Genomic DNA, 25,547 nt, shown 5'->3' with positions numbered 1-25,547 from the left:
CCCACATGACTCCTGCTGCCTGAAGTGTGCTGTGGTCACCAGGCCCAGCCTATTTACAGTTCCACAGCCCCAAGCTGAGACCCTTTGCACATCTACCGGTAATATTCTTGGGAGAACCACTGTGCTGAATGTAAGCAGCACCTCCTCTAGCAGCCTGAAGTCTGGGATTGACATTCTTCTAGGGACTAGCAATTGGGGCATCAGGTCTGGGCATGTCCAAGGCCTGTTGGAGCCCCCAGCTTGAAACAGTGCTCCTGCCCTGTGGGACTCTACACAATGGAAACTCGGCTTACTTCCACACCTCTTGCTTCCTGAGAAGCCATGAGGGTAAATTGAAAGTCAGGGTTAGTCCCAAGACAGACTGACCATTTGCTTTAGGGCTTCTTGAAAGGACTTTGGAGCAGGATAGTGGAGGCTACTCTGAGCCACTTTGCATGACTTCGGGTGAGGATCTCTGTGATGTCCATCCCTTATCTCCCTTTGCCATCCCCTATCCTTTCTTCATCCCTCTTCAGCCCACTGTGGTCTCTTCCAGGAGCCTCGCTTGCTTCACTAAAGTGTGTAAGAATTGGAAAGGTTGGTTATTGTTGTTGTTACTGTCATTATTAAACAAAAAATTTGTAAATATATCATGCTGAAAATTTTAGAAATTCTAAAATGAAAATGAAGGCTGCTCCCCAAAGTTCTAGTAACTTTGATGGCGGCTTTTAACAAACGATGAAAACCCTTGGCAGGTTACTTTTGAAGACTTGAAATACCTACCTAAATCCAGGAGGTGGGAACTCCCATTATTGAAAGCCTAGTGTGCGTCACCATGCTGGATTCTTTACATACTTGATCTCATTTCATCCTCACTATTACCTCATGAGGTAGGAAACTGGTGCCCGCAGAGCTAACGTAACATGCCCGCAGTCACGTAACAAGTAAGTGGTGACATCAGGATTTGAATCTAGGCCTGGTGCCCCTCCTCTTCTTGGCACTATTGCTCAGTCAAGTCTACTCATCATCCCTGTCTGCTCTTTCCAATCGCCCCTAGTAAACCCTTCCCACCTTTCAATGTCTCCCAAAGTGAGGTTCTGAATGAGGTCGATTTTAAGAAGTATCATTGTGTCTCCACTTTAAAGCCCAGCTAAATCAATCAATGAATATTTTTTGGAACTTCCCATGTGCTTGGTGTCATGGGAGATATAAGAGAAGCTTAAGACATTAACCCTGCTTCTGAAAAACAGTTGAGAAGTCTAGGTGAGGAGACAAAACTAACCCCCTTAGACACATCAGGACATAATAAGGGCTGATGCAAGGTAGAAGAAGAAGAGAAGTAAGACTTTAAGGAGAGTGCTTTCAGAAGGCTGGGATGTTTTGAATAGATAGAATAGGGAAGTGCTCATACGCAACGGAAACTTGGATAGGTGGGAGCCCAGGGCAGATGGCAGGTTTCCTTGAATTTCAGGCTGAATTGTCCATATCAGATACAATAAAGTAGGAGCCATTCTAGGTTCTGGAATTAGGACATGACATGATGCAGTGATGTTTGGATGGATCATGGTGGTATCCCAAGGGTGAGCCTGCAAAGACCTGTACCAGAACAGTGGTGGTAGGCTACTCCCTATCCTATTCCTCCCGAATGGCTGAGAGCTCTTAAGAAGAGAGTATCAACAGCACTTGGAGGTATGTCATTTATAGGGGATCAAGGAGAAAGGAAGGAGTAAAGATGACTCTGAGGTTTCCAGCCTGGATACCAACTGGGATGGGGAGCCATTGGGGGTGGGGGATAGTTTTACAGAAACATATACTTGATGTGTTCTCTTTCAATACATTGAGTTTGAGGTATGATACAATATCAGTATAACTACATGGAAGAATTTGTTGCAGCCAATTAAAAATAAATTTTTAAAGATAATTTGATGACAAGAGAATAATGCTCATGGTAACAATCTTAAGTGAAAAAAAAGATATGAAATGATTTAATACCATATAGTCTCAATTTTGTAAATATACATAATGTGTGTGAGTGAGTGTGTGGATATGCTTAGAAAAACACTAGAAGGAAATATACCAAAAGTGCTAACAGTAGTTATCTTTGATGGTAGGATTGAAATTATGGGTAATTTTTTACTTGTTCTGTATTCTTTTTCTGTATTTTTCAAAATTTCTAGCATGAATGTGTATTGCTTTTATAGTCAGAAAAAATGAAATACATGTTGGAGCTTTTTAAGACAATAATCTTTTATCAGACCTTATGTCCCAGTTTTTGGTTTACAAAATCTGGTCACTGTACCTGCACACAGCTGGAAAAATAAGGGACTGGAGATGGACTATTTTACATGTTTGAGGTACTGATTCCTTTCTTAGGTACCTCTAGTAATTCTAGGGTGCTTCCATTTGTCTTGAAAAGCATGTCATGATGTAAAGCCTCTTCAATCTAGTAGAAGGGCTGAAAATCCAGATATCTCCCTAGGACCACCTCCCTTTCCAAAACTGTCATTCACTCCAAGGCAACTGTCTCAGTCTTTTTTCTGGGTTTTCTCTCCTGCGCCATTGATCTATGTACCTATTCCTGTCTTGATTACTGTAGTAGCTATATAATAAATCAGGTAGAGTGATTCCCCTTTCTTTTTCAAAGTTGTTTTAGCTATACTAGTGTCTTTGCCTTTCCATATAACCTTTAGAATAACCTTGTCTATATCTTTAGAAAAAAAAACCTTGATGTGATTTTGTTAGGAATAGTGTTTAACCTGTATATCAATTTAGAGAGAATTCCAATCCATGAACATGGTATGTCTCTCCATTTATTTAGATCTTCTTTGATTTCCTTCATTAGCATTTTGTCATTTCCAGCATACACATCCTTAACAGGTTTTATACCTAAGTTTTTCTTTTATTGATTTATTATGTTTTTCATTTTGGCTTCCATGTGTTCATTGCTAGTATATAGAAATACAATTTTTGTATATTGTTCTTGTATCCTGTGACCTTCCTGAACTCATTTGTTATTTCTGGCTGTTTTCTTGTAGACTCCTTAAGATGCTCTACATAAATCACCATCTGCAAATAGAGACAGTTTTATTTCTTCCTGTCTGATCTATATGCTTTTTGTTTCCTTTTCTTGCCTTATTACACTGGATTAGACTTCCTGTATTATGTTGAATAAGAGCGGTGAGGACAGACATCCTTGCCTTGTTCCAGAACTTAGAGGGAAAACATTGTCTTTTACCATTAAGCATGATGTTAGCTATAGGTTTTTTAGATTTTCCTTAAAAGTTGAGGCAGTACCCCACTATATTCCTAGTTTTCTGAGAATTTATGTCATGAATGGATGCTGAATTTTATTTAATGCTGTTTTTGCATCAGTTGACACTAATACCAGTATATATGTAATTTTTCTTTTTAGCCTTTTAATATGGTATGTTACATTGATTGATTTTCAAATACTGAACCAGCTTTGTATACCTGGGATAAACCCCACTTGTTCATGGTGTAAAAATATATATATATATATTCTAATTCTAGGAACTGTTTGCTAATTCTAAGAATTAATTGCTCAGAATTCTATTTGCTAATATTTTGTTGAGGACTTTACGTCTGTATTCATAAGGGATATTAGTCTGTAGTTTTCTTTTTTGTGACACCATCATTTGCTTTCAGTATCAGGGCAATATTAGCCCTATAAAAATGAGTTCAGAAGTGTTACCTCCTCTTCTGTTTTCTGCAAGAGAGAGTATAGAATTTATGTTAATTCTCATCTTTAGTAGAATTCTCCAGTGAGACCATCTGGACCTGAAGGGTTTTTTTCAGGAGGTTTTTTTTTTTTTTATTTCTACTTTGATACCACTGTGGTCAGAAAACATGTTCTGTATAATTTCAAATATTTTCAACTTGTTGAGGCTTGTTTTATGACCCAGTATATGGTCTATCTTAGCATGTGTTCTGTGAGTGCTTGAAAAGAATGTAATATATTCTGCTGTTGTTTGGTGGATTATTTGATCAATGTCACTTAGATCCTGTTGGTTGGTAGCATTGTTGAGTTATTCTATATCCTGCTAATTTTCTGTCTAGTTGTTCTATTATCAATTGCTAAGAGAGTGATGTTGAATTCTCTAATTCTAATTGTGGATCTATCTATTTTTCCTTATAGATGTATCAGGTTTTGCTTCAGGTACTCTAAAGCTCTGTTGTTTGGTGCATGCACATTTAGGATTGCTATATCTTCCTGGTAGATTGACCCTTTTACCATTATGTAATGTCCTTCTTTGTCCATGGTAATTTTTTTGTTGTTCTGAGGTCTACTTTATCTAATATCAATATAGCCACTCCTCCTTTTTTTTACTAATGTTTCATGGCATATATTATTCTATCCTTTTACTCTCAACCTACTTATATTTGAAGTGAGTTTCTTATAGACAGCATATAATTGGATCATTTTTTTAGCCACTCTGCCAATCTTTGTCTTTTAATTGGTGTATTTAGATCATTTATATTCAATGCAATTTTGATATTAGGGATTAAATCTGCCATTTTATTTTGCGTTTTCTCTTTGTTCCCTCTATTCTTTGTTTCTCTGTTTTCTTTACCTTTACTGTTGGCAACTTATACCTTTGTTCAAATTCCATTTTGATTTTTTTGCAGTAATTTTGTCTGTATATGTTTGTATAGGCTTTTGAGTGATTGCTCTGGGTATATATTATACATGTGTAGCATATCACAGTCTACAGGTATTGCCATTTTACCAGTTTGAGTGAAGTGTAGAAACCTTACCTACTTTTAAGTCCCTTTCCCCTCTTCCCCTCCCCCACTTGTAATTTAATTGTGTTATTATATAATCTAATGATATTTCCTCTCTGTATATTCAGAACTACATCAGACAATGTTATAATTTTTCCTTCAATCATCAAACATAATTTAGAAAACTCAAGAGGAGAAGAAAAATCTATGATACTTACCCATATTTTTACCCTTTGCATTGTTCCTTCCTTCAAGATTTCTTTTTTTTTCTTAATTTTATGTATTTATTTATTTATTTTTGGCTGTGTTGGGTCTTCGTTGCTGCGCGCGGGCTTTCTCTAGTTGCGGTGAGTGGGGGCTACTCTTCATTGCGGTGCGCGGGCTTCTCATTGCGGTGGCTTCTCTTGTTGCAGAGCACGGGCTCTAGGCTCGTGGGCTTCAGTAGTTGTGGCTCACAGGCTCAGTAGTTGTGCCTCGCAGGCTCTAGAGCACAGGCTCAGTAGTTGCGACGCACGTGTTTAGTTGCTCCGGAGCATGTGGGATCTTCCTGGAGCAGGGATCGAACCCGTGTCCCCTGAATTGGCAGGCAGCTTCTTAACCACTGCGCCACCTGGGGAGTCCCAATATTTCTTCTTTCATCATTTCCTTTCCATGTCAAAAACTTCCTTTAGCTAGTCATTTAGGGTGGGTCTAGTAGCAACAAATTCTCTTAGTTTGCCTTCCTCTGAGAATATTTTCATTTCCCCTTCATTCCTGAAGGACATTTTCACTGGATGTACAATTCTGGGTTGACATTTATTTTCTTTCAGCACCTGAAAAATGCTGAACCACCTCCTTCTGGCCTCCATGGTTTTTGATGAGAAAACCACTGTCATTTGAATTATGTTTCCCTTATAGGTAAGCCTTTGTTTTTGTTTTTCAGCTTTCCAGATTTTCTCTTTTACTTTAGTTTTCAGGGATTTGATTGTGATAGATCTTGGTTTGGATCTTTGAGTTTAGGCCGTTTGGAATTCAGTCAGCTTCTTTAATCTGTAGGGTTTTATCTTTTGCCAAATTTGGGAAATCTTTAGCCATTATTTCTTCAAATACTTTTGCAGTCCCACCTTCTTTCTCCTCTTCCTCTGGGACCTTGGTGACATGACTGTTAGATCTTTTATCATAGTCCCATGTGATCCCTGAGGTTCTGCTCATTTTTTTGACTATTTTTTGTCTTTTGTTCAAATTAGGTAATTTCTATTGTTCTGTATATTCCAGTTTACTGATTCTTCCTCTGCCCTCTCTGTTCTGCTGTTGAGCCCATCTGTTGAGTTTTTTTTTATTTCACTTATTGAATTTTTCAGTTCTAAAATCTCCATTTAATTTTTCTTTATTTCTTCTATTTCCTTGCTGAGACATTTTTTTCATTTGTTTCAAACATGTTTATAATTGCCTGTTGAAGTATTTTTATGATGCCTGCTTTAAACTACTTATTGGATATTTCCAACATTGCTGTCATTCTACATTGGCCTCTCTTGTTTGCCTTTTTCTCATTCAAGTTAAGAGTTTTCGGTTGTTGGTATGAGTGATTTTCTATTATATCCTGAACACTTTAGATATTTTTATGAAATCCTGCACCTTATTTAAATCTTGTTTCAGCAGGCTTCCTCTGACACCATGCTGGCAGGGAAGGGAAGCACCACCCCATTGCCTCCAGGTTGGGGTAAAAGTCTAGGTTCTCCACTCAGCTGTCATTGACAGTCTGGGGGGAGGAGGGGCACTTCATTACTACTGGGCAGGGGTGGAAATTCAGGCTCCCCACTCAACCTCAAGGTACCACCCTGGCCAGGGATGGTAGTGGCACCTTGTTACTGCTCCCCATGTGGCCTCCACTGACACAGTGGTGGGTGGGCCTCCTTGCCATTGAGCAGAGATGAAAGTCCTGGTTTTTCACTCTTCCTTTTCTGACACCACCCTTATGAGGTGGAAGGGGAGCCTGGTTACCACTAGGCTGATTTTTTATTTTTATGTTTCATTCATTCAACAAACATGTAATTGGCATTAATATGTGCTAGGCACTCTTCTACATGATAGAGATATAAAGAGGACAGGTGAAGGCCTTGCCCATCATGGAGCTTACGTTCTAATGGGGGAGATAGACAGTGAGCAAATAAATAAATATTTAGTGGTTGGTTACTGATAACTTGGAAAGAGCGCTATTTTAGATAGGATAGCCAGTAAAGGCCTCCCTGAGGAGGTGACATTTGGGAATAGAGTTTAATGCAGTAAGGGAAGGAGTTTTGCAAAAATTGGGATGAAGAACATTCTAGATGAAGGGGAGAGCAGGATCAAAGCTTCTTAAGCAGGAATGAATTTGGTGTATTTCATGTATGTATGTTTTAATGTGTATTAAAAAGGAATATCAATATAAATACCACATCAAACACTTTGATTTCACAGACACCTTGCTTAGGATGAATTTAAGTTTTTTTTTTTAAGAGTGTAAGAGAGGTTTCCACATAAGTGATATGTGTACATAGTGAAATTCTTAACAGTACTGAAGTTTAGGAAACAAACCTATCCCTGAAGTAGATAAAATTATTAGCCCCATTTAACATAGGAAAGAACGTAGGGAGGTTGATTAGCTTGTACAGGGTCGCACAGCAAGTAAGGGAGGGAGCTGGGATTCCACATGAGAAACTGAAGATCATACACAAAGTTCAGAAGAAGAAATACAGAATTTTCTTTCTGCCAGGTAGAGCTGATGGTTGTTGTATGCAACACACCAAAAACTTTTAAAGAATAGTTGGAGGCCTCTAATGTGTTTAATTAAGCTTTTTTTTTCCTGTTTGTCCAAAGTTCATGCCTAAAGCAATTATATCACTTTAGTCCTCTCCAGCCTTTAGCTCTAAAGTAATCAAGGGGCAAAAGGGGTGTTGGAACTTATTAGAGAAAATAAGGTAAACCACTCAGGGTTCTGGAATGACTAACTGTTGACAATTGTCTCCATCTACCCGGAGGCACTTTAACCAACTGAGATTCAGGTGCTGTCTTTAGCACTGCCGCCAAATCCAGCAGTGCTGAGGGGCAGTGTATGCCAGAGTAAGCAGGCCCAACCTCCCTGGCCTTGCTGCCAAGGGACAGCCTTTGCAAGATTCTCACCACAAAATTCCAGAGGAAACTCTGCAGGCATCCCATCCCGTGGACTGCTCTGCTGTACCTGGACAGGGACATCCCCAAGTTACAGTCAGGTCACCAAAGAGCTCTCAGTGTTTGAGAAAGGAAAGCATCTTTATAGGCTCCTGGTTTACCCACATCCTTCTCCCTCTTTGAAGCTCCAAGCATATTTTGGAGGGAGATTTCATAAAGATTTCTAAATTGAGTTAGAATTTCAAGTCTATTGTGTCATGCAAATTAGCCCTGCTTGCCCGTTGGCAGCAATGCAGCTGAAGTGCCTAGAGACGGGCCATAAAATGAAAACATCAAAGTGATTAAATGTGCCCAAAGAGCATAATTGAGTGCATGAATAAGAGAAAATAAAACAAATTGATTTTCTCCAGTGCCAGAAAAACAGAATAATTGAGAACAAAATAATAGACTTTGAAGTAATCAAAGTGAGGAATGCACCATAGTGACATAGAAACAGCCAGTTGTGGGAGAGATTTATTATGTTTCTGTTATCATTTTTACAACTTTAATTTCATTAGCTAATAAATACAAATCAATTGGAAAATCAGTCAACCAGAGAGGAGGCGGTCCCCAGCCAAGATTTTTATTCACATCTCTAAAACAGGCTGAGGCGGTGATCCTTTATTTTCATAGGTGCACATATCCCCCATGAGCTGGAAAACAAGTTCTGGGAGGCCTCTCCGCTTTGGAGGTGATGATGTTCTGCTCTGCCTGTCACTTTCCACATATAGGTTTACCGATTCAACTTTCCAAAGGATCACTTTTATACCCCGCCAAGGTTTCCAACAGACAGAATTGCATGAGTACAGCATCTTGATTTACCAAGATGACATTTTCATGGCACTAACCGGCACCTATGGTCTTGCACTGGATCATTCTGAATTCACGTAGTGAATTCACATAGTGGTGGCGGTAGTGGCAGCTACGGCAGCCACAGCACCTGCCACTATCGCAATACTGCTAAGTATCTGTGGGTCACTGATTCTATCATCATGTTCCACCCCCACTCTGGGCGCACCACCAACACCATCACCACACACACACACACACACACACACACACACACACACACACACGTGACACTGAAATTTAACCAAGAAGGCCAAGCAAGAGTATGCCACCCCTTTGGTGTCCTGCCTGGCAGCCACAATGCTGAGGAGGAACAGGGGAAGGAAGCCAGGATGGGAGACTTCTTATGCTGGCAGTAGCAATAGAGCATTGGGGACACCAAGCTATGCTGAGACCAGGTGCTTGAATATCACAGAGCCAACATGAGACCACTGCAGAACTATTTTTATGGCTCCTCCAAGGAAGGAATCCCTCCACCCCACTCCTCGGCTGTTCACGGGCGGGCTCAGTGGCGCTTCACTGCAGGATCCACAATGATGGCTGATACAGTGGTGTTTTTTCCTTTCACGGGACCTTGAGCTACCGTGGCAGCTGTTGGCACTTCCAGATGTTCATGACACACCCTACCGTCGGGGCTCCACAGTTAGAGGCTATGCCTTTGGCTCCAGTAAAGATCTTCGGGACCATAGGGACTGTAAGGCAGGGTGTGCAGAAGAAGTTGGCAGTGCTGGGACTGGCACTACTTGCTAGCTACATCAGGATGGCATGGTTCATAGATTGTGCCTGCCAGGCAAATTTGTCCTGGAGAATTTCTCTTCCAGGAAGCACCTAGAAGCTGAAAGGAATCTCTCTGACCTTCTGGTGGCATCCAAGGCCCAATCAGGATGTACTTTGAGGGGAACAGGGAATGTTAGCACTTTGCTCTTTTGTGTAAGAGAGTGAGAGTTTGTCTCCAGTGCAGGCCTAAAATCCCAGCTTCCATTTCCCACTGGTGTTTGGGTGGAGGAAAATGGAGCAAATGGCTTTCACAACTCTAAATCATTATACAGATGTAAGGCTGTATTTTTCTTCCTGCTGCTGCTATTCCCATTATCCTGGATTTCCCGGCCCGGAATTTTTGTCTGAAAAAGAAATGTGGAGAAAGCTCATGGACCAAAGAACCTGGAGCTGTGACTCCAAAGTGGCTGGGAGGCATCGCCCAGATAGACCGCTTGAGGCTGAGCTCCACAAGCTGGCTGGCTGGCAGGCATGCAGCACACTCCTGTGATGTCACCTCTCCAGTTACTTGTGCCTATCCCTCCGCATGGAGCCAGCAGATTTAGGCACAGGAGGGGAGAAAAAATGAATCATAGGCTATTTTAGAAATCGCTTCGATTCCGTTTGAGACTGCAGTAGTCCCTTGCAAGTTAAGACCAGAGCACCCGAAACATCAGGGTAACATCCTTTAAGTGCTGATATCCTATAAATGCCAGAAGCCTGGGGGATTAATTCACAGCCTCAGGTTCTAATTCAGGTCAGAGACAGGAAAGTGGTAATTGGTGGTTATACTTAATTGTCATTGAAAGGCTTTCTGATAACAGGGGGGATCTATATTCCAAGACAAACAATATAGTTGACAATTAAGAGCTAAAAACTAAAATCAACGATCCATTTCAGCACGTGCCCAAGGCTTCATAGAAATCCTTTGTTCTGCCATTGTTCCCAGGTAAAGAGTGAGACCCTGAAGCCCGGTGTGATGGGGCAGCAGCTGGAGAACTTGCTCTAGCCTTAGATCACACTAGATGGGCCTCCTCCCCATCTTTAAATTGTTCAGAGGCTCCCCATGGCCTCTAGGATAAGACCATGGTCTTCTAGGCTCTTGATAATCTGGCCTCTGACCATCTCTGCAGCTTCATAGCACACCTCCCACCCCTGTCCCTGACCCTCATCCTGTGCTCTGGCCACAAAAACTTTGCAGGTGCCTTTATAAATCCTGCTCTGTTCCTGCTGCCTGGAACATTCTCTCTCCCTTTGCCCTTCAGGATGCCACCTCCTCCGTGAAGCCTTCCATGCCCTCTCTTTGTATGCCCTCAGCACTCTGTACAGACTGGTATTTTATGGGCTTGTTGCTATGGACTATGATGTGTTTGTCTCCATATATGCCTTCCTTGCTAGACTGAGCGCTCCTTGAGGGCAAGAATTGTGTCTTGTTCTCCTCTGTGGCCCCAGCACCCAGCATAGGGCCTAGCCCACTGCAGACATGGGGAGGGGGTGCCACATCCAAGATTCGCAGATACTAAAGGCTCATGGCAGCAAAGCAGCCCAAGCACCAACTGTCCAAAAGTGATCCCTTTGATAATTTTTCCCAAAATGTGCCTCATATACCTCTGCGTGAGAGGCAATTTGAGGTGACACAAAGACCTCAAGACTATTTTCATTTAACAGTCATATTTATTTTAGTGTATGTTTTAAAATCTAAGCACAACATTATTGTTGTTATCATTATTATTATCATTACTTAGGATAAATGAGGCCAAAATAAGTATTAAAATGTTTAAAGTAAGTTGATATAAAGAAAAAGAGTTACTATTAATACAGATGTTAAGTCAATATGACAACATTCCTGAAAGGGGTACTCCTATAATGAAAGTTGGAACACTTTTCAGCAGTCCTAAATTCACATCTCTGTTCCTCTATGGTGCCACTCAGCCTCCAAGGGCTCTGGGGCCACCCCCAACATTCCTCCAAACTGCTATGATGCTGACAGTCTTCAGAACTTATTTGCCACTTAGCCTTGTGGCATTGAGGCTCTTTTTGTAAGCATATGTCAGCTCACCTCAACCATGTTTCTAAGGGCTTTAAGAGCAATGGCCAAGCTTTAAGGCTCTGTAGCCTAAATGGGATAGTGCTTTATCAGCTGCCCTGTAGCTCTAGAGATGTTCATTCCTTCAGTGAATATTGATTGATCAATTCCTGAGCGCTGTTGAGGGGGCTAACAGTAGTGATGAGCAAGACAGACACATCGCTGCCCGCATGGAGATTGTGAGGGGAGACAGACAAGTTAGCAAATAAGCACGCAGGATATGTTCGGTGTGCTAAGGATATTGAAGAAAATAGAGCAGGATGATGTGACAGAAAATGAGTGACTGGGGGTGGCCACTTAGACTGGGTAGTCATCAGGCCCCTCAGAGGTGACTTTTGGATTGAGACCTGAGTGATGAGAAGAGTCAGGAATGACAATATCCAGGAACAGAGCGTGTCAGGTGGAAGGAATAACACGTGCAAAGAAGGGGGAGCCCTAAGAGGGAAAAATGATTCGTGTGTTCCAGCAACATAAAGAAGCCCCGTGTGGCCAGGACAGAGTGAGCAAAGAGGGTGGTGGCAGACAGGAGACCAGAGACGGGGTCAGACCCTCCAGAGCTTGGTGACTAAGTAGTTTGGATTTTATTCTAGGTGTGATTGGAAGCCATAGAGGGTTTTGAGCATAGGAGTAACATGGTTTGACCTAAGTTTTAACAAAATACTCAGGCTGCTACATAGAGAAAAAGGCGTAGGCAACAAGGTTGAAAGCAAGGAGACCAATGTTGAGGCTATTAGAGTTGTCCATGCAGGGGGTGACAGTGGCTTGGAGTAAAGTTATAGCAGTGAAGGATGAAGGGAAGTGGGTGGATTTGGAAAATATTATGGAGGTAGAATTGACAGGACTTGCTAATGGATCGATAGGGAGGTTGTAAATGAAAGAGCAAATAAGAATGTCCCCAGTCAGTGTCATGAAGAAAATAAAAAGCAAAAGGGAACTGTTCTATATCTGTACTGTCCAATAGGGTCACCACTGGCAACATGTGGCCATTTAAGTTTAAGTTATTAAAATCAAATTTAAAATTCAGTTCCTCACTTGCACTAACCACAATGCAAGTGCTCAGTAGCCACAGGTAACTAGTGGCTACCATATTGGGCAGCATAGATATAGAACATTTCCATCATCCCAGAAAGTTCTATTGGACAATGCCACTCTACATTAAAAAGACTAAAGATTACAAGAATAAAAAGACAAGCCACAGACTGGGAGAAATTCTTGCAAAACACATATCCAGTAAAGGACTGTCAGCCAAAATATACAAAGAACTCTTAAAACTCAACAATAAGAAAACAACCCAATCAAAAAAATGGGCCAGTGATCTTAACACACACCTCACCAAAGAAGCTGTACAGGTGGCAATTAAGTGTATGAAAATATGCTCACTATCATTCACTAACGAATTGCAAATTAAAACAATGAGTTCCACTACATAACTATGAAGAGCTAAAATCAAAACACTGACACCACCAAATGTTGACAAGGATGTTGGAGCAACAGGAACTCTCTCTCATTCATTGCTGTTGGGAATGCAAAATAGTATGGCCACTTTGGAAGACAGTTTGGCAGTTTCTTCTAAAACTAAACATAGTTTTAACATACAGTCCATTATTCAATTGCTATTAATTCAAATAAGATGAAAACTCATGTCCACACAAAAACCTGCCCATGAATGTTTATAGCAGCTTTATTCATAATTGCCAAAACTTGGAAGCAACCAAGATGTCCTACAGCAGGTGAATGGATAAACAAACTATGGTACATCCAGACAATGGAATATTTTTCACTGCTAAAAAGAAATGAGCTATTAAGTAACAAGATGTAGAAGAACGTTAAATGTGTATTGCTAAGTGAAGGAAGCCAGTCTGAAAAGGCTACATGCTGTATGATTTTAACCATATGACTTTCTGGAAAAGGAAAAACTATAGAGACAGTAAAAAGATCAGTGGCTGCCAAGACTTTGGGGAAAGGGAGGGAGGGATGAATAGGTGAAGAACAGGATTTTTAGGGCAGTGAAACTATTCCGTATGATACTGTAATGGTGGATATGCAACATTATACACTTTTCAAAACTCATAGACCTGTATAACACCAAGAGTGAACCCTAATGTAAACTATGGACTGTACTTAATAATAATGTATAAACATTCATTCATCAACTGTAACAAATGTACATACTAATGAAAGATGTTAATAATAGGGGAAATTGCCTCTGAGGGGAGGAGGGGGACAGGGGGGTATGAGAGCTCTCTGTACTTTCTGCTCGGTTTTTCTGTAAACCTAAAACTGTTCCAAAAAAAAGTCTATTAATTAGCAACAGGGACTTCCCTGGTGGTCCAGTGGGTAAGACTGCGGGCTCCCAATGCAGGGGGCCCAGGTTTGATCCCTGGTCGGGGAACTAGATCCCACATGCATGCAGTAACTAAAAGATCCCACGTACCACAACTAAAAGATCCCACATGCCGCAACTAAGACCCGGTGCAGCCAAAATAAATTAATAAATTTAAGGGAAAAAAATAGCAACAACAACAGCAAAAGACTAGAGTGCTCACCAGCACCTAGTACTGGCAAAGAATAGACACTCCATAAGTGTTGATTGAATAAGTGGATGAATAAATGAGTCAGTCAGTCAATGAATCAATAGAACCCAAGCCTCCTGGGTCCCAATTCAGTGCTCCTTCTTGTACATCAGAGATAGGGTGACGATATAATTTATTGTTGAAACCAAGATACTTGAGAATGAAATGGGGTGCCATGGGTGTAAAGCAGAGCTGTCCCAGAGATCACAAACTGGGAGCCCATGACCACATCTTGCTTCCAAAATTGTTTTGTTTAGCTTCACATATTGACGTGCCACATGATATTCTTTAAAAATTTAAAGTAGTTGTCTACAATGAGGTATCACCTCACACCGGTCAGAATGGCCTTCATCAAACAATCTACAAACAATAAATGCTGGAGAGGGTGTGGAGAAAAGGGAACCCTCCTGCACTGTTGGTGGGAATGTAAATTGATACAGCCGCTATGGAGAACAGTATGGAGCTTCCTTAAAAAACTAAAAAGTAGAACTACCATACGGCCCAGCAATCCCACTTCTGGGCATATACCCTGAGAAAACCGTAATTCAAAAAGAGACATGTACGACAATGTTCATTGCAGCACTATTTACAATAGCCAGGACATGGAAGCAGCCTCAGTGTCCATCGACAGATGAATGGATAAAGAAGATGTGGCACATATATACAATGGAATATTACTCAGCCATAAAAAGAAATGAAATTGAGTTATTTGTAGTGAGGTGGGTGGATCTAGAGTCTGTCATACAGAGTGAAGTAAGTCAGAAAGAGAAAAACAATTACTGTATGCTAACACATATATATGGAATCTAAAAAAAAAAAAAGGTTCTGAAGAACCTAGGGGCAGAACAGGGATAAAGACACGGACGTAGAGAATGGACTTGAGGACACGGGGAGGGGGGAGGGTAAGCTGGGACGAGGTGAGAGAGTAGCATGGACTTATATACACTACCAAACTTAAAATAGCTAGCTAGTGGGAAGCAGCCGCATAGCACAGGGAGATCAGCTCAGTGCTTTGTGACCACCTAGAGGGGTGGGATAGGGAGGGTGGGAAGGAGACGCAAAAGGGGGAATATGGAGATATATGTATAGGCATAGATGATTCACTTTATTATACAGCAGAAACTAACACACCATTGTAAAGCAATTATACTCCAATAAAGATGTTAAAAAATTTTTAAGTAGTTGTCCACATTTCACACTGTAAAAACTTTGCATAAAAATGTGAATTTCTGACTTCTCTTGGAAAATGGAAAGATCTGGTCACACTGGGCCCACATTCCTGCACACTAGTGAATGGCTGGAGCCGAGCAGCAGCTGCCCCCTTTGTGAGCAGGTATCTTCCTGTTTGCCACAGTCTCCACCTTTCGCTGTTGTACCTCCTACTCTAGGCCAAGTGTGAGTTTCCATTTCTCATCTCACTGACACCACTTTGGTCTTGTTTTCTTTTGTAATAGATTTAAGAAAAAAGGAAATGATTTCTTATAATCATGTTATTATGCAAAGTAGGAAAAAGAAAAAAGGATCCAGAGGGCTCCGTATGTCTTGCCCCCAGTCTGTTCTACTGACATCTGGTACATTCTTGGCCTCTGTAGGCATTTGAGTTTGCCCCCTCTGGTCTGTACTCTGTGTCTCCCCAGGCCCCAGGCCATGCTGGCTTTTAGAATTTTCTCAGGCTGCCACCCACTGCTGGAAAAGCTAGATGTGAGGGGAAAACAATGGGCATTATTTAAGCTTACATTTTCATTGTTACCCAAACTCAGTATTGCTCATCATCAACTTTTGGTGGAAATTATTTCTGTTGTTTTTCTTAATTGCCTCCAAATGTAACTGGAGAGTGAGACAGAAGAGCAGAGAACACAGCACCCACCTTTCCTTTCTGTGAACATGTGTTGTTGGGACACTCGGACACAGGATTTTGTTCATCCGTGCAATCATTCATTCATCAAGCTCTGGCTGTACTTACAGATGGAAGGACCCTCACTTCAGCACCAGGATCCCCTGTAGGTTCTCCAAAGAAGAGGCAAAAACACAAAGGCCCACATGGAGATGGGAAAGTATGGATGGGGCACATGTAAGCTAAGGTGTTAAACCTCAGTCATAGGTGGTCGGGAGCTGCTAAAGTTATTTCGGAGCAGAGGAGGCATGTGGTCACAGCTAGAATTGTGCAGGGGACAGCTCCAGAGGTGCAAGCACCAGTTAAGAGGCTGTTGCAGTGACCTGAGTGATGAGAACTGTTAATAAGGTGGAGACAGGGGAACAGAAAGGAGAGGAGAGATTTGGGAGACATCTTGAGGTTAGGCTTGGCAACTCATAAGATGTGAAGGGAGCTTGAACTAAGAGATGAAGAATCAAAGATTATCCAGAGGGGTTTCCCTTCCCTGGTGGCACAGTGGTTGAGAGTCCGCCTGCCGATGCAGGGGACGCGGGTTCATGCCCCGGTCCGGGAGGATCCCACATGCCGCGGAGCGGCTGGGCCCGTGAGCCATGGCCGCTGAGCCTGCGTGTCCGGAGCCTGTGCTCCGCAACGGGAGAGGCCGCAGCAGTGAGAGGCCCGCGTACCACAAATAAAAAAAAAAAAAGATTATCCAGAGATTGTGAGCTTAAGGGTTGAAAACACCCAAACCATGATCCAAAAAATTAACTTTTGCTTTGAAAGAGTTAGAAGAATGAAAAGACAAGAAATTCCCTGGTGGTCCAGTGGTTAGGACTCTGTGCTTTCAGTGCCGAGGGCCCAGGTTCAATCCCTGGTCAGGGAACTAAGATCCTGCAAACCACACGGTTTGCAGCCAAAAAAAAAAAAAAGGATGAAAAGACAAGTTATATACTGAGATAGAGTATTTGCAAATCATATATGCAACAGCAGATTTGTATCTGGAATATATAAAGAACTCTCCAAACTCAACTGTAAAAAAAATTCAATTAACAAATTACATGAAGTGGATATACAGACAGCAAATAAGTGCATGAAAGGACATTCAACATTATTGACCATTAGGAAAATGAAAATTGAGACCACAATAAGAGATCCTTACACACCTATCAGAATGGCTAAAATAAAACCTAGTGACACCACTAAATGCTGACAAGAATGCTGAGAAACTAGATCCTTCATACATTGCTGGTGGGAATGCAAAATGGTATGGCCACTCTGGAAAACAGTTTGGCAGTTCCTTATAAAATTAAACATGCAACTACCATAGGACCCAGCAATTGCACTCTTGGGCATTTATCCCAGAGAAATGAAAACTGTGTTTACACAAAAACTTGTACGTGAATGTTCATAGCAGCTTTTTGTGTAATAGCCAAAAACTGGAAACAGCCCAGATATCCTTCAGCAGGTGAGCGGTTAAACAAACTGTGCCATGTCCATACCATGGAACAATACTCAGCAACAAAAAGGAAGGAACTTAATGCACCCAATAACCTGGATAGATCTTTAAGGGCAGTGTGCTGAGTGAGAGAAAAAACCCATCTCAAAATGGGTTATATACTGTATGATTCCATTTAGATAACATTCTTGAAATGACAATATTATAGACCTAGGGACCAGATTAATGGTTGTCAGGCTTACAAATAGGGGGTGGATGGGGAGTTAACAAGGTAGCATTGAGATCTTTGTGGTGATGGAATATTTCTGTATCTTCTTGTGGTGGAGGTTACACGAACCTATACATGTGATAAAATTTCATAGAATATACTCTTACACACAAACACTCATACATACACACACACACAAATGAGTGCATATAAAACTGGTGAAACCTAAAGATGGTCTGTGAATTATACCAGTGTTAATTTCCTGGTTTTTATATTAAATAATAATTATGTAAGATGTTGCCACTTGGAGAAACTTGGTGAAGGGTACCAAAAAAGGAATGAACTACTGATACACTGAAAAATTTGCATGAACCTAAAAATTTGCATGAAACTCAAAGGCATTATGCTGCTTGAAAGAAGCCAGTCTTAAAAGGTCACATACTGTTTGATTCCATTTATATGACATTCTGGAAAAGACAACACTTACAGTGATGGAGAATAGGTCAGTGGTTGCCAGGTGGTAAGAGGGGGAGGGGAGGATGTGACTGCAAAGAGTTAGCACAGGGGATTTTGGTGGGTAATGGGACCAATCTGTTTCATGAATCTTTATGTGTGTTAAAAATCACACAACTGCACATACCAGAAACAGTCAATTTCACTGTATGTCGATTTAAAATTAAAAATTAAACCAGATAGGCATGTGGGTGCTGATTTTTCTTTCCTTCCTTTCTTCCATTCATCCATTTATTCGGCCATTTATTGAGCACCTACTATGTGTGAGACACTGGGCTAGACTTTGGAGATCAACCAAAAGTACGGCAGCCCATGTCCCTGCCCTCATGGAACATCCTTCCTGTTTTAGAGGAGAAGTGGTCAGTAGGGTTTGGAGCCCAGTATTTCTGCTTGGGGAAGTGGGACAAGGAGAAGACTGTGGAGGGACCAAGGGAGCAAACTTTTCATTCCTAGAGCCCAGTCCTGTAGGATTTAAAGTGATTGCTTTTCCCTCTAAGATTCTTAGACCTGAGGGCAGCGGGAAATCCCCAATTCGTATTTCACAGGTACTCACGAGAGAAAATGCTAGGAGGGTTGTGCCTTGCTAAGTGGGGGGAAGAAAGGTTGGGGGCAGGGGAAGATCCGATGCAGTTAGTGAGGTGCAAACTCTGAAAAGTGTTGCCGGAATGTGTGTGTGTGTGTGTGTGTGTGTCTTAAAACAATCAGGGCTGGGTTCAGCTGAGTGGTTCTTCTGCTGGTTTTGGCTGGGTTCACCCAACACTGCAGTCAGCCAGCTGTCAAAGGCCTCACTCACATGTCTGGTGGGTGGCTGGTGGTTGCTGGCATAACTGGGCCAGATATCTCTCACCATCCAGCAGTCTAGCCTGAGCTTGTTCATCTGTTGGGGGTCTCAGGGTTCCCAAGGGCAGCAAGAGAACTAGCCCCAAAATGAAAGTGCCTTTTCTTAGCAGCTTTATTGAGGTATAATTCACATATGTTACCTGAATTTGATTTTTGTTTTCTCTCCTGTTTGTAGGGAATCTGAAGCATGTGGTCTAGTTGACAAAAAGAGATCAGGTTTCCAGAGCTGAGGAGCAGTGCCTGTAATGAAGACAGCCTGTTTATGGGAGCAGTGTGTGGAATTTGTGACTGCAGGGGAAATTTGGAAGAATTTTACTTCCTGAAAATTTCCAAGGGGCACCTAGTGGCAGCTGGCCTCCTGGGGTGAGGCAGGCAGGCACCCCAGAGGCCTCAACTAGACCTAGGGGAAGACAAAGATTTCCAACACTTAAAGTGTTTATTTTTTAAAAACACACAGATGCCGTTTTTAATCTTTGAAAATTATTTTTAAGCAAGTTGGGGAGGGGGTATTTTTATTTTCTTAAAGGAGACAGATCAGAAGCTGGAGGAAAGCATGGAGATTTGGTTGCCAGGTTGTGGGGCAGCGGGGAGCTGACAGGCAGGGTTTGGGCCTCAGGACCATCCAGGTGGAGCCTCGGGGGGAGGGTGGCTGGTCAGCAGACTGGGAGGTGGGGAGAAATCCACCCGTGTTGTTTTCAAGGTTGCGGATCTATTTTGTTTTTTAATAAAATCTTTGAAAACCTACCTCTCTCTGCCACTGTCCTCATCGTAAAGTACCACTGACAGCACACACAGCTCTGAACATTTCCTCTCACTGAAGTATCAAGAGTAACCCTGCTGCTTCCCTGTTCTGCTCTGGCCCAGCCTGGGAGGCTGACTCTGAGTACTGGATCCTGCTGAGGAACTAGTGTGTCTCCACTAAGTCCTGAGGACAGTAAGCCAAGCTCTGGCCTGTGCTGGGGCCTGTCAGGGCTCATGGGAATACAGGTGCTGCAACCATGGAGAGGGTCTCGCTGGCACCCCACGGAGGAGCTGTCCCTGCCTGCGGAGCCACTCGGGGATAGGAAGAGCAGGTGGCATGTCAGAGACGAGAGGGACATCTTGATGAATAGAAGCTACTTCCCGGCAAGTGTAGACAATCAGCACACTTGATGAAAATGGGATACAGTTGTGATGCATTGGTGTTACTATAACCTCAAAGGCGAAGGAGAGATGGCAAAATGCAGATGGGGGGGTCACGAGAGAGATGAGGAAGCAGGAGGGACAGCCAAACGTCACGATTTTGGAATTTGATTCGCCAAGTATTTATGCAGCTCCTACAGCTACTGGGACTTGGATGGGAGACAAGGACACGGCCTCATCCTGGCCATCTAGGAACTCCCAGACAAGGCAAAGTAGGAGGGAAAGAACCAGATCCCAACATGCTTCGTGCTCTGTAGCCAACATGAATCCCGAGCTGTGGGAGCGCTGGGGAGATAGCAATTCGCCCGGCGGGGGCGGCATCCCAGAGCGTTTCAAAGGGGATGATATTTGAGCTGGGCCTTGTAGGGTGAGTTGTATTGCTCCAGGCTACTGAGGGGGGAAGGGCATTCGGCAGAAGAGAGCGGAAAAAGCCTTGAACGTGTCCTGGGCTGGGAATAGCCAAGCTTTTATTAAACAGCATCGGGGCGCCTGGTCGGCTAGGAATACCAGTCACTTCAAATGCCCACTATCCTAATTATACACTCTCGGCTTAAGGACAGTTTTACTTATGCCAAAATGAAGGGGGATTTTAAAAAATAGAAGAGGGAGGAGGCGCTGAATGGGGCAGGTGGGGTGTGGGGAGGCCAAGGAAGGCAAATGAGAACTCTGAATTCCCAGCCCGCAAGGGACCACCCGCCAAGATTTGTGGTCTCAAAGGCTTGCTGGGTCCGGTATCCCAATCCTTTCCAAGGGACCCACCCCCCAAAATCATCACCCAAATTCCTGTGAAGGACTCAGCCCTAAGACGCAACCACCTGGTAAAGTGGTGAATACTACTGCTCCATTTTCCTTTCAAGGGGAATGGGCCTGAACCAGAAGGAGCCCTTTCTCACCAGCACTGGCCCTCATGGCTGAGCCCCAGAGTGAGCTGTTGAACTGAGGCCAAGCCTGTTCCTGAGAGACGGCATCACCTCAGTGGCCTTCAGGATTCCTTTTCATTTGATTCTTGTTGAAAACATTAGGCTAAAGAAAAAAATCCCATAGATGGAAGTAGGAATCATTTTCCATTTTTTACAATTAAAATTGAAATACCAAACAAAGGTGGTATTCCCAAAACAAGCAAGAGAGAGCAAGAGTTGCTCCGCTCGGTCTAAACTCATCAAATTGTACACATTAAATATGTGCAGCTTTTGGTCTATCAATTACACCCTCAGTAAAGCTGTAAAAAAAAAAAAAAAAGAAAAGAAATACACCAAGATATTAACTGAGGTGGGCTTCTGTGGAGGAAGAAGTTATAAAGATGGTTTAATTTTGGTTCTTTCTACTTTTCAATATTTTCCCAATTTTCACTAGTAAGCAGGGTCTAGTTTTGTAATTGGAAAAATAAATACATAAACTTTTTATTAAAAGAACTGACCTGCAGATAAAGTTACAGATCAAAGTAAATTCAAGACACCCACTGAGGAAGAGTTTGTGCTCAGGCCCTGGGGCTGTTCTAACAACCCAGGAGGTTCTGAGCTGGCAAGGAGGACTGATCCGGCTAGAGGGTTCCTGATTTACAATTCATTCAGCTGGAGAGGGTCTTTTTAGATAAGGTGGCTTGAGGGCGGAGCAACTTTGTACCCAGTGTGAGCCTGCCTTCCCTTCAGGAAACAGCCGCCTTTGTGCCCACAAGGACCAGCCATCATAACCATAATAATGCAAAGCAAGCATTGGAATATGCCCCATTTTACAAATCACTTTTATTTAGAGTATGTCACTATCCACCCCGCTGGGTGGGTATTATCTTCTCTACTTTATAGATTAGCAAACTGAGGCCATAAACTGTGAAGTAACTTGCCCAGTTGTCAGTGGCAGAGCCAGGAAGCCAACCCACCTGGAACTACAAGTTCCCTTACTTTTCCCCCTGCCCACACCGCACGCCGCTAAAATATTTTTAAACTGTGACTTTGGAGTAAACAACTTTCTTTTTGCTTCCAAAGTCCAAGCTGGACCAAGCCTCATGCTGCTCTCCGGCCCTCCCCACACAACGACAACAGTATGTAGTTGTGTGCTTTTCAGCAAGTTACTTGACCCTTCTGGGTCTATTACCTTATCCCTGTAAAGTGGGGCACATACATAAAAAGAAACGAAATTGAGTTATTTGTAGTGAGATGGATAGACCTAGAGTCTGTCATACGGAGTGAAGTAAGTCAGAAAGAGGAAAACAAAGACCGTATGCTAACACACATATATGGAATCTAAAAAAGAAAAAAAAATGGTTCTGACGAACCTAGGAGCAGGACAGGAATAAAGATGCAGACGTAGAGAATGGACCTGAGGACACAGGGAGGGGGAAGGGTAAGCTGGGACGAAGTGAGAGAGTAGCATTGATACATATACACTACCAAATGTAAAATAGATAGCTAGTGGGAAGCAGCCGCATAGCACAGGGAGATCAGCTCGGTGCTCTGTGTCCACCTAGAGGAGTGGGATAGGGAGGGTGGGAGGGAGACGCAAGAGGGGGGATTTGGGGATATATGTATATGTATAGCTGATTCACTTTGTTATAAAGCAGAAACTAACACACCATTGTAAAGCAATTATACTCCAATAAAGATGTTTTAAAAAAAACAACAAAAAAACCCAAAAAGAATATATATATTGGACATGCCTAAAACACCTTTGGAAAGGTACACAAGAAACTGGGACACCTCAGTTCCCTCCAAGCAGGGGAACCAGGTGGCAGGTGGCAGGGGAGTAAGGAAGGCTTGCACTGTGTTCCTTTTTGTACCTTTTGAGTTTTGAACCATGTGAATGTATTACCTGATCAAAAAAAGTAAATAAATATATTTTTTGAAAGCCAATGGAAAAATCCCAAGCCAGTTTCCCTTTGGGGAGGTGGATCTGCCTCTGTTGCCTTCAGTGTGAGTGGTCTCAGAAAGAGGGGTATATTTCCAATTCTATATTTAAAAGACTCTTTCTAAGGCAGAAAGACTTCTTTATAAGAAAATCAACTATTGTCATTCAACAAAAAAGGAAGAAGGAGGAAGAAGAGGAAGACAAGGAGGAGGAAGAGAAAGAAGAAAAGCAAACAGCCATCAGGCCGAGCAGGTTTTGACATCTCTAAGCCCCTGCACGGAAAGCTCCAGCAGCTCCTCCTTCCCTGCCTTTGCGAAGGACAAGTCTCCAAACCTGCTCAGTGCTGGGCCCCAAGCTGACCAGCAGCACATATGCACTTTGGCCTCAGACTGTCTGGGTCTGACTCCCCTCCCTGTCACTCACTAGATGTGTGACATTGGCCAAGTAATTTACTTTCTCTGAGCCTTAGCCTCCTCATTGATCAAATGGAGATAATCCCTGTACTTACTTCATGGGGTGGTTTTGAGGGATCAAAGAGATCAGGCAAGAAAGCACATAGTAGTGTACATATTAGCTGTCAGTATGAGACACTGTTCCTGCCCTAAATGAGAGCCCAGTCTAGGCAAGGAAACTTCCTGACATTCTCTGACTTCAGAATTAGGGGAATAGTATGCAAATTCATGTGGCTGTGCATTGGTATGTTGTTCTGGGGCAAGGAACCATAGCTATTATCAGATTCTCAACACTCAAAGGGGTTTTCATGATTCCCCCAAAGGATGAGAGCTACAAATGTAGAGGTAAAGACAGACAAATATAGAGCCTTTGAAGATGGGGGCCTTCTAAGACCCTCACCTTTTAGGGTCTCTGCACAGGCCAGTACTTCCAGCCGGAATGCTCAGATCTTCCCCAGACTGGCTCCTTCTAGCCATGCCATCTAAAGTAGCCACCTTGCTCTCTTTATTCCAAAACACCATTTATTTTTATACCATTTATCATTATCTTATTCATTTTTATTCCTACACACATACACACACACACACACAACCCCTAGGAGGGTGGGAATTTGGGCAATTTCATTGTTGTACCTCAGTGCCTGGCATGGTACCTGGCACTTGTAATTCTCCATACATACCTATGGAATGGTGGAACTACACACTCAGACAAAGCAACGCCTCACGTTCTGGGTATTATGGGACACAGAGGCGGGACAGGCAATCTAGACTGGGGGCAGACATTCCTGGCAAAGGCACATGAAATTTAGGGAAGTGACAAGCAGTTTGGTGCTGCTGGAACACAGAATATTAGACAGTATTCAAGCAAACCAACTATAAAAAGATATTTTTCAGACGATAGGACAAATTTGGACAGGGACTAGGTGATGTTAAGAAATTATTGATAATTTTGTTAAGTGTGGTAACAGCATGGTAGTTATATATCTATCTAAGTCCTCAGTTGTTAAAGATGCAAAGTGAAGTATTTACAAGTGAAATAATATATCTGGGGTTTATTTTAAAATGCCCCAGGGGGGGAAAGTGTATGGGGGAAGTGGCAGCAGGTGGTGGGTGGAGATAACTGAAACAAAATTTGAAAAATGTTGATCATTGTGGAAGCTCGTTTGATGGACACATGGAGGTTGAACGTACTATTCTCTCTACTTTTGTGTGCTTTTAAATTTCCATAAGAAAAAGTTGTGATATATATTAGTGAATGACAGGAAGAACAATAGCAGGGGCCAGATCACAAAGGGCTTCCTGTGCCAGGTAGAGGACGCTAGGCTTGATCCTGCAGGTAAGGAGACATCAAAGACTTTTTAGCCAAAGAGTGGCTTGATCAGATTTGCATTTTAAAAACATCGCTGTAGGGGCTTCCCTGGTGGCGCAGTGGTTGAGAGTCCGCCTGCCGATGCAAGGGACACGGGTTTGTGCCCCGGTCCAGGAGGATCCCACATGCCGCGGAGCGGCTGGGCACGTGAGCCAGGGCCGCTGAGCCTGAGCGTCCGGAGCCTGTGCTCCGCAACGGGAGAGGCCACAACAGTGAGAGGCCCGCGTACCGCAAAAAAAAAAAAAAAACAAAAAACCATGGCTGTAGCCGCTGGGACAACAGAAATGAGCCTGCTGAGGCCCAGCTCCAAAGTGACTGAGAAGCCTCTGTTTACTTCTGATGGAATGAGTCCTAGTGCCTTCCTCTCTCAGCCTGCCCACAGTGCCTTTCTTACTTGGTGAGGGAGGGGATGGGGGGAGTGTAATGGAAAGACTTTACTTTTTTTTTTTTTTTTTTTTTTTTGCGGTACGCGGGCCTCTCACTGTTGTGGCCTCTCCCGTTGCGGAGCACAGGCTCCGGACGCACAGGCTCAGCGGCCATGGCTCACGGGCCCAGCTGCTCCGAGGCATGTGGGATCCTCCCGGACCGGGGCACAAACCCGTGTGCCCTGCATCGGCAGGCGGACTCTCAACCACTGCACCACCAGGGAAGCCCAAGACTTT

At 42.8% G+C, this 25,547-nt stretch overlaps 1 protein-coding gene across 1 annotated transcript in view; it reads left to right on the top strand.

Annotated features, from left to right (window-relative positions):
• HDAC8 (histone deacetylase 8) overlaps positions 1-19,292 on the top strand; it is a gene marked incomplete at its 3' end in the record, with an annotated part of 240,672 nt that extends 221,380 nt beyond the window's left edge. Inside the window, exon 11 of the mRNA XM_079727243.1 lies at positions 19,217-19,292. Coding sequence (XP_079583369.1) covers positions 19,217-19,239 — 23 coding nt within the window. The remainder of the gene's footprint in view (positions 1-19,216) is intronic.
• Between the last annotated feature and the right edge of the window lie 6,255 nt (positions 19,293-25,547).

This window comes from Hyperoodon ampullatus (genome assembly GCF_949752795.1).
Source record: "Hyperoodon ampullatus genome assembly, chromosome: X".
NCBI classification, from domain to species: Eukaryota; Metazoa; Chordata; class Mammalia; order Artiodactyla; family Ziphiidae; genus Hyperoodon; species Hyperoodon ampullatus.
This window is presented reverse-complemented; position numbering and strand designations above follow the sequence as displayed.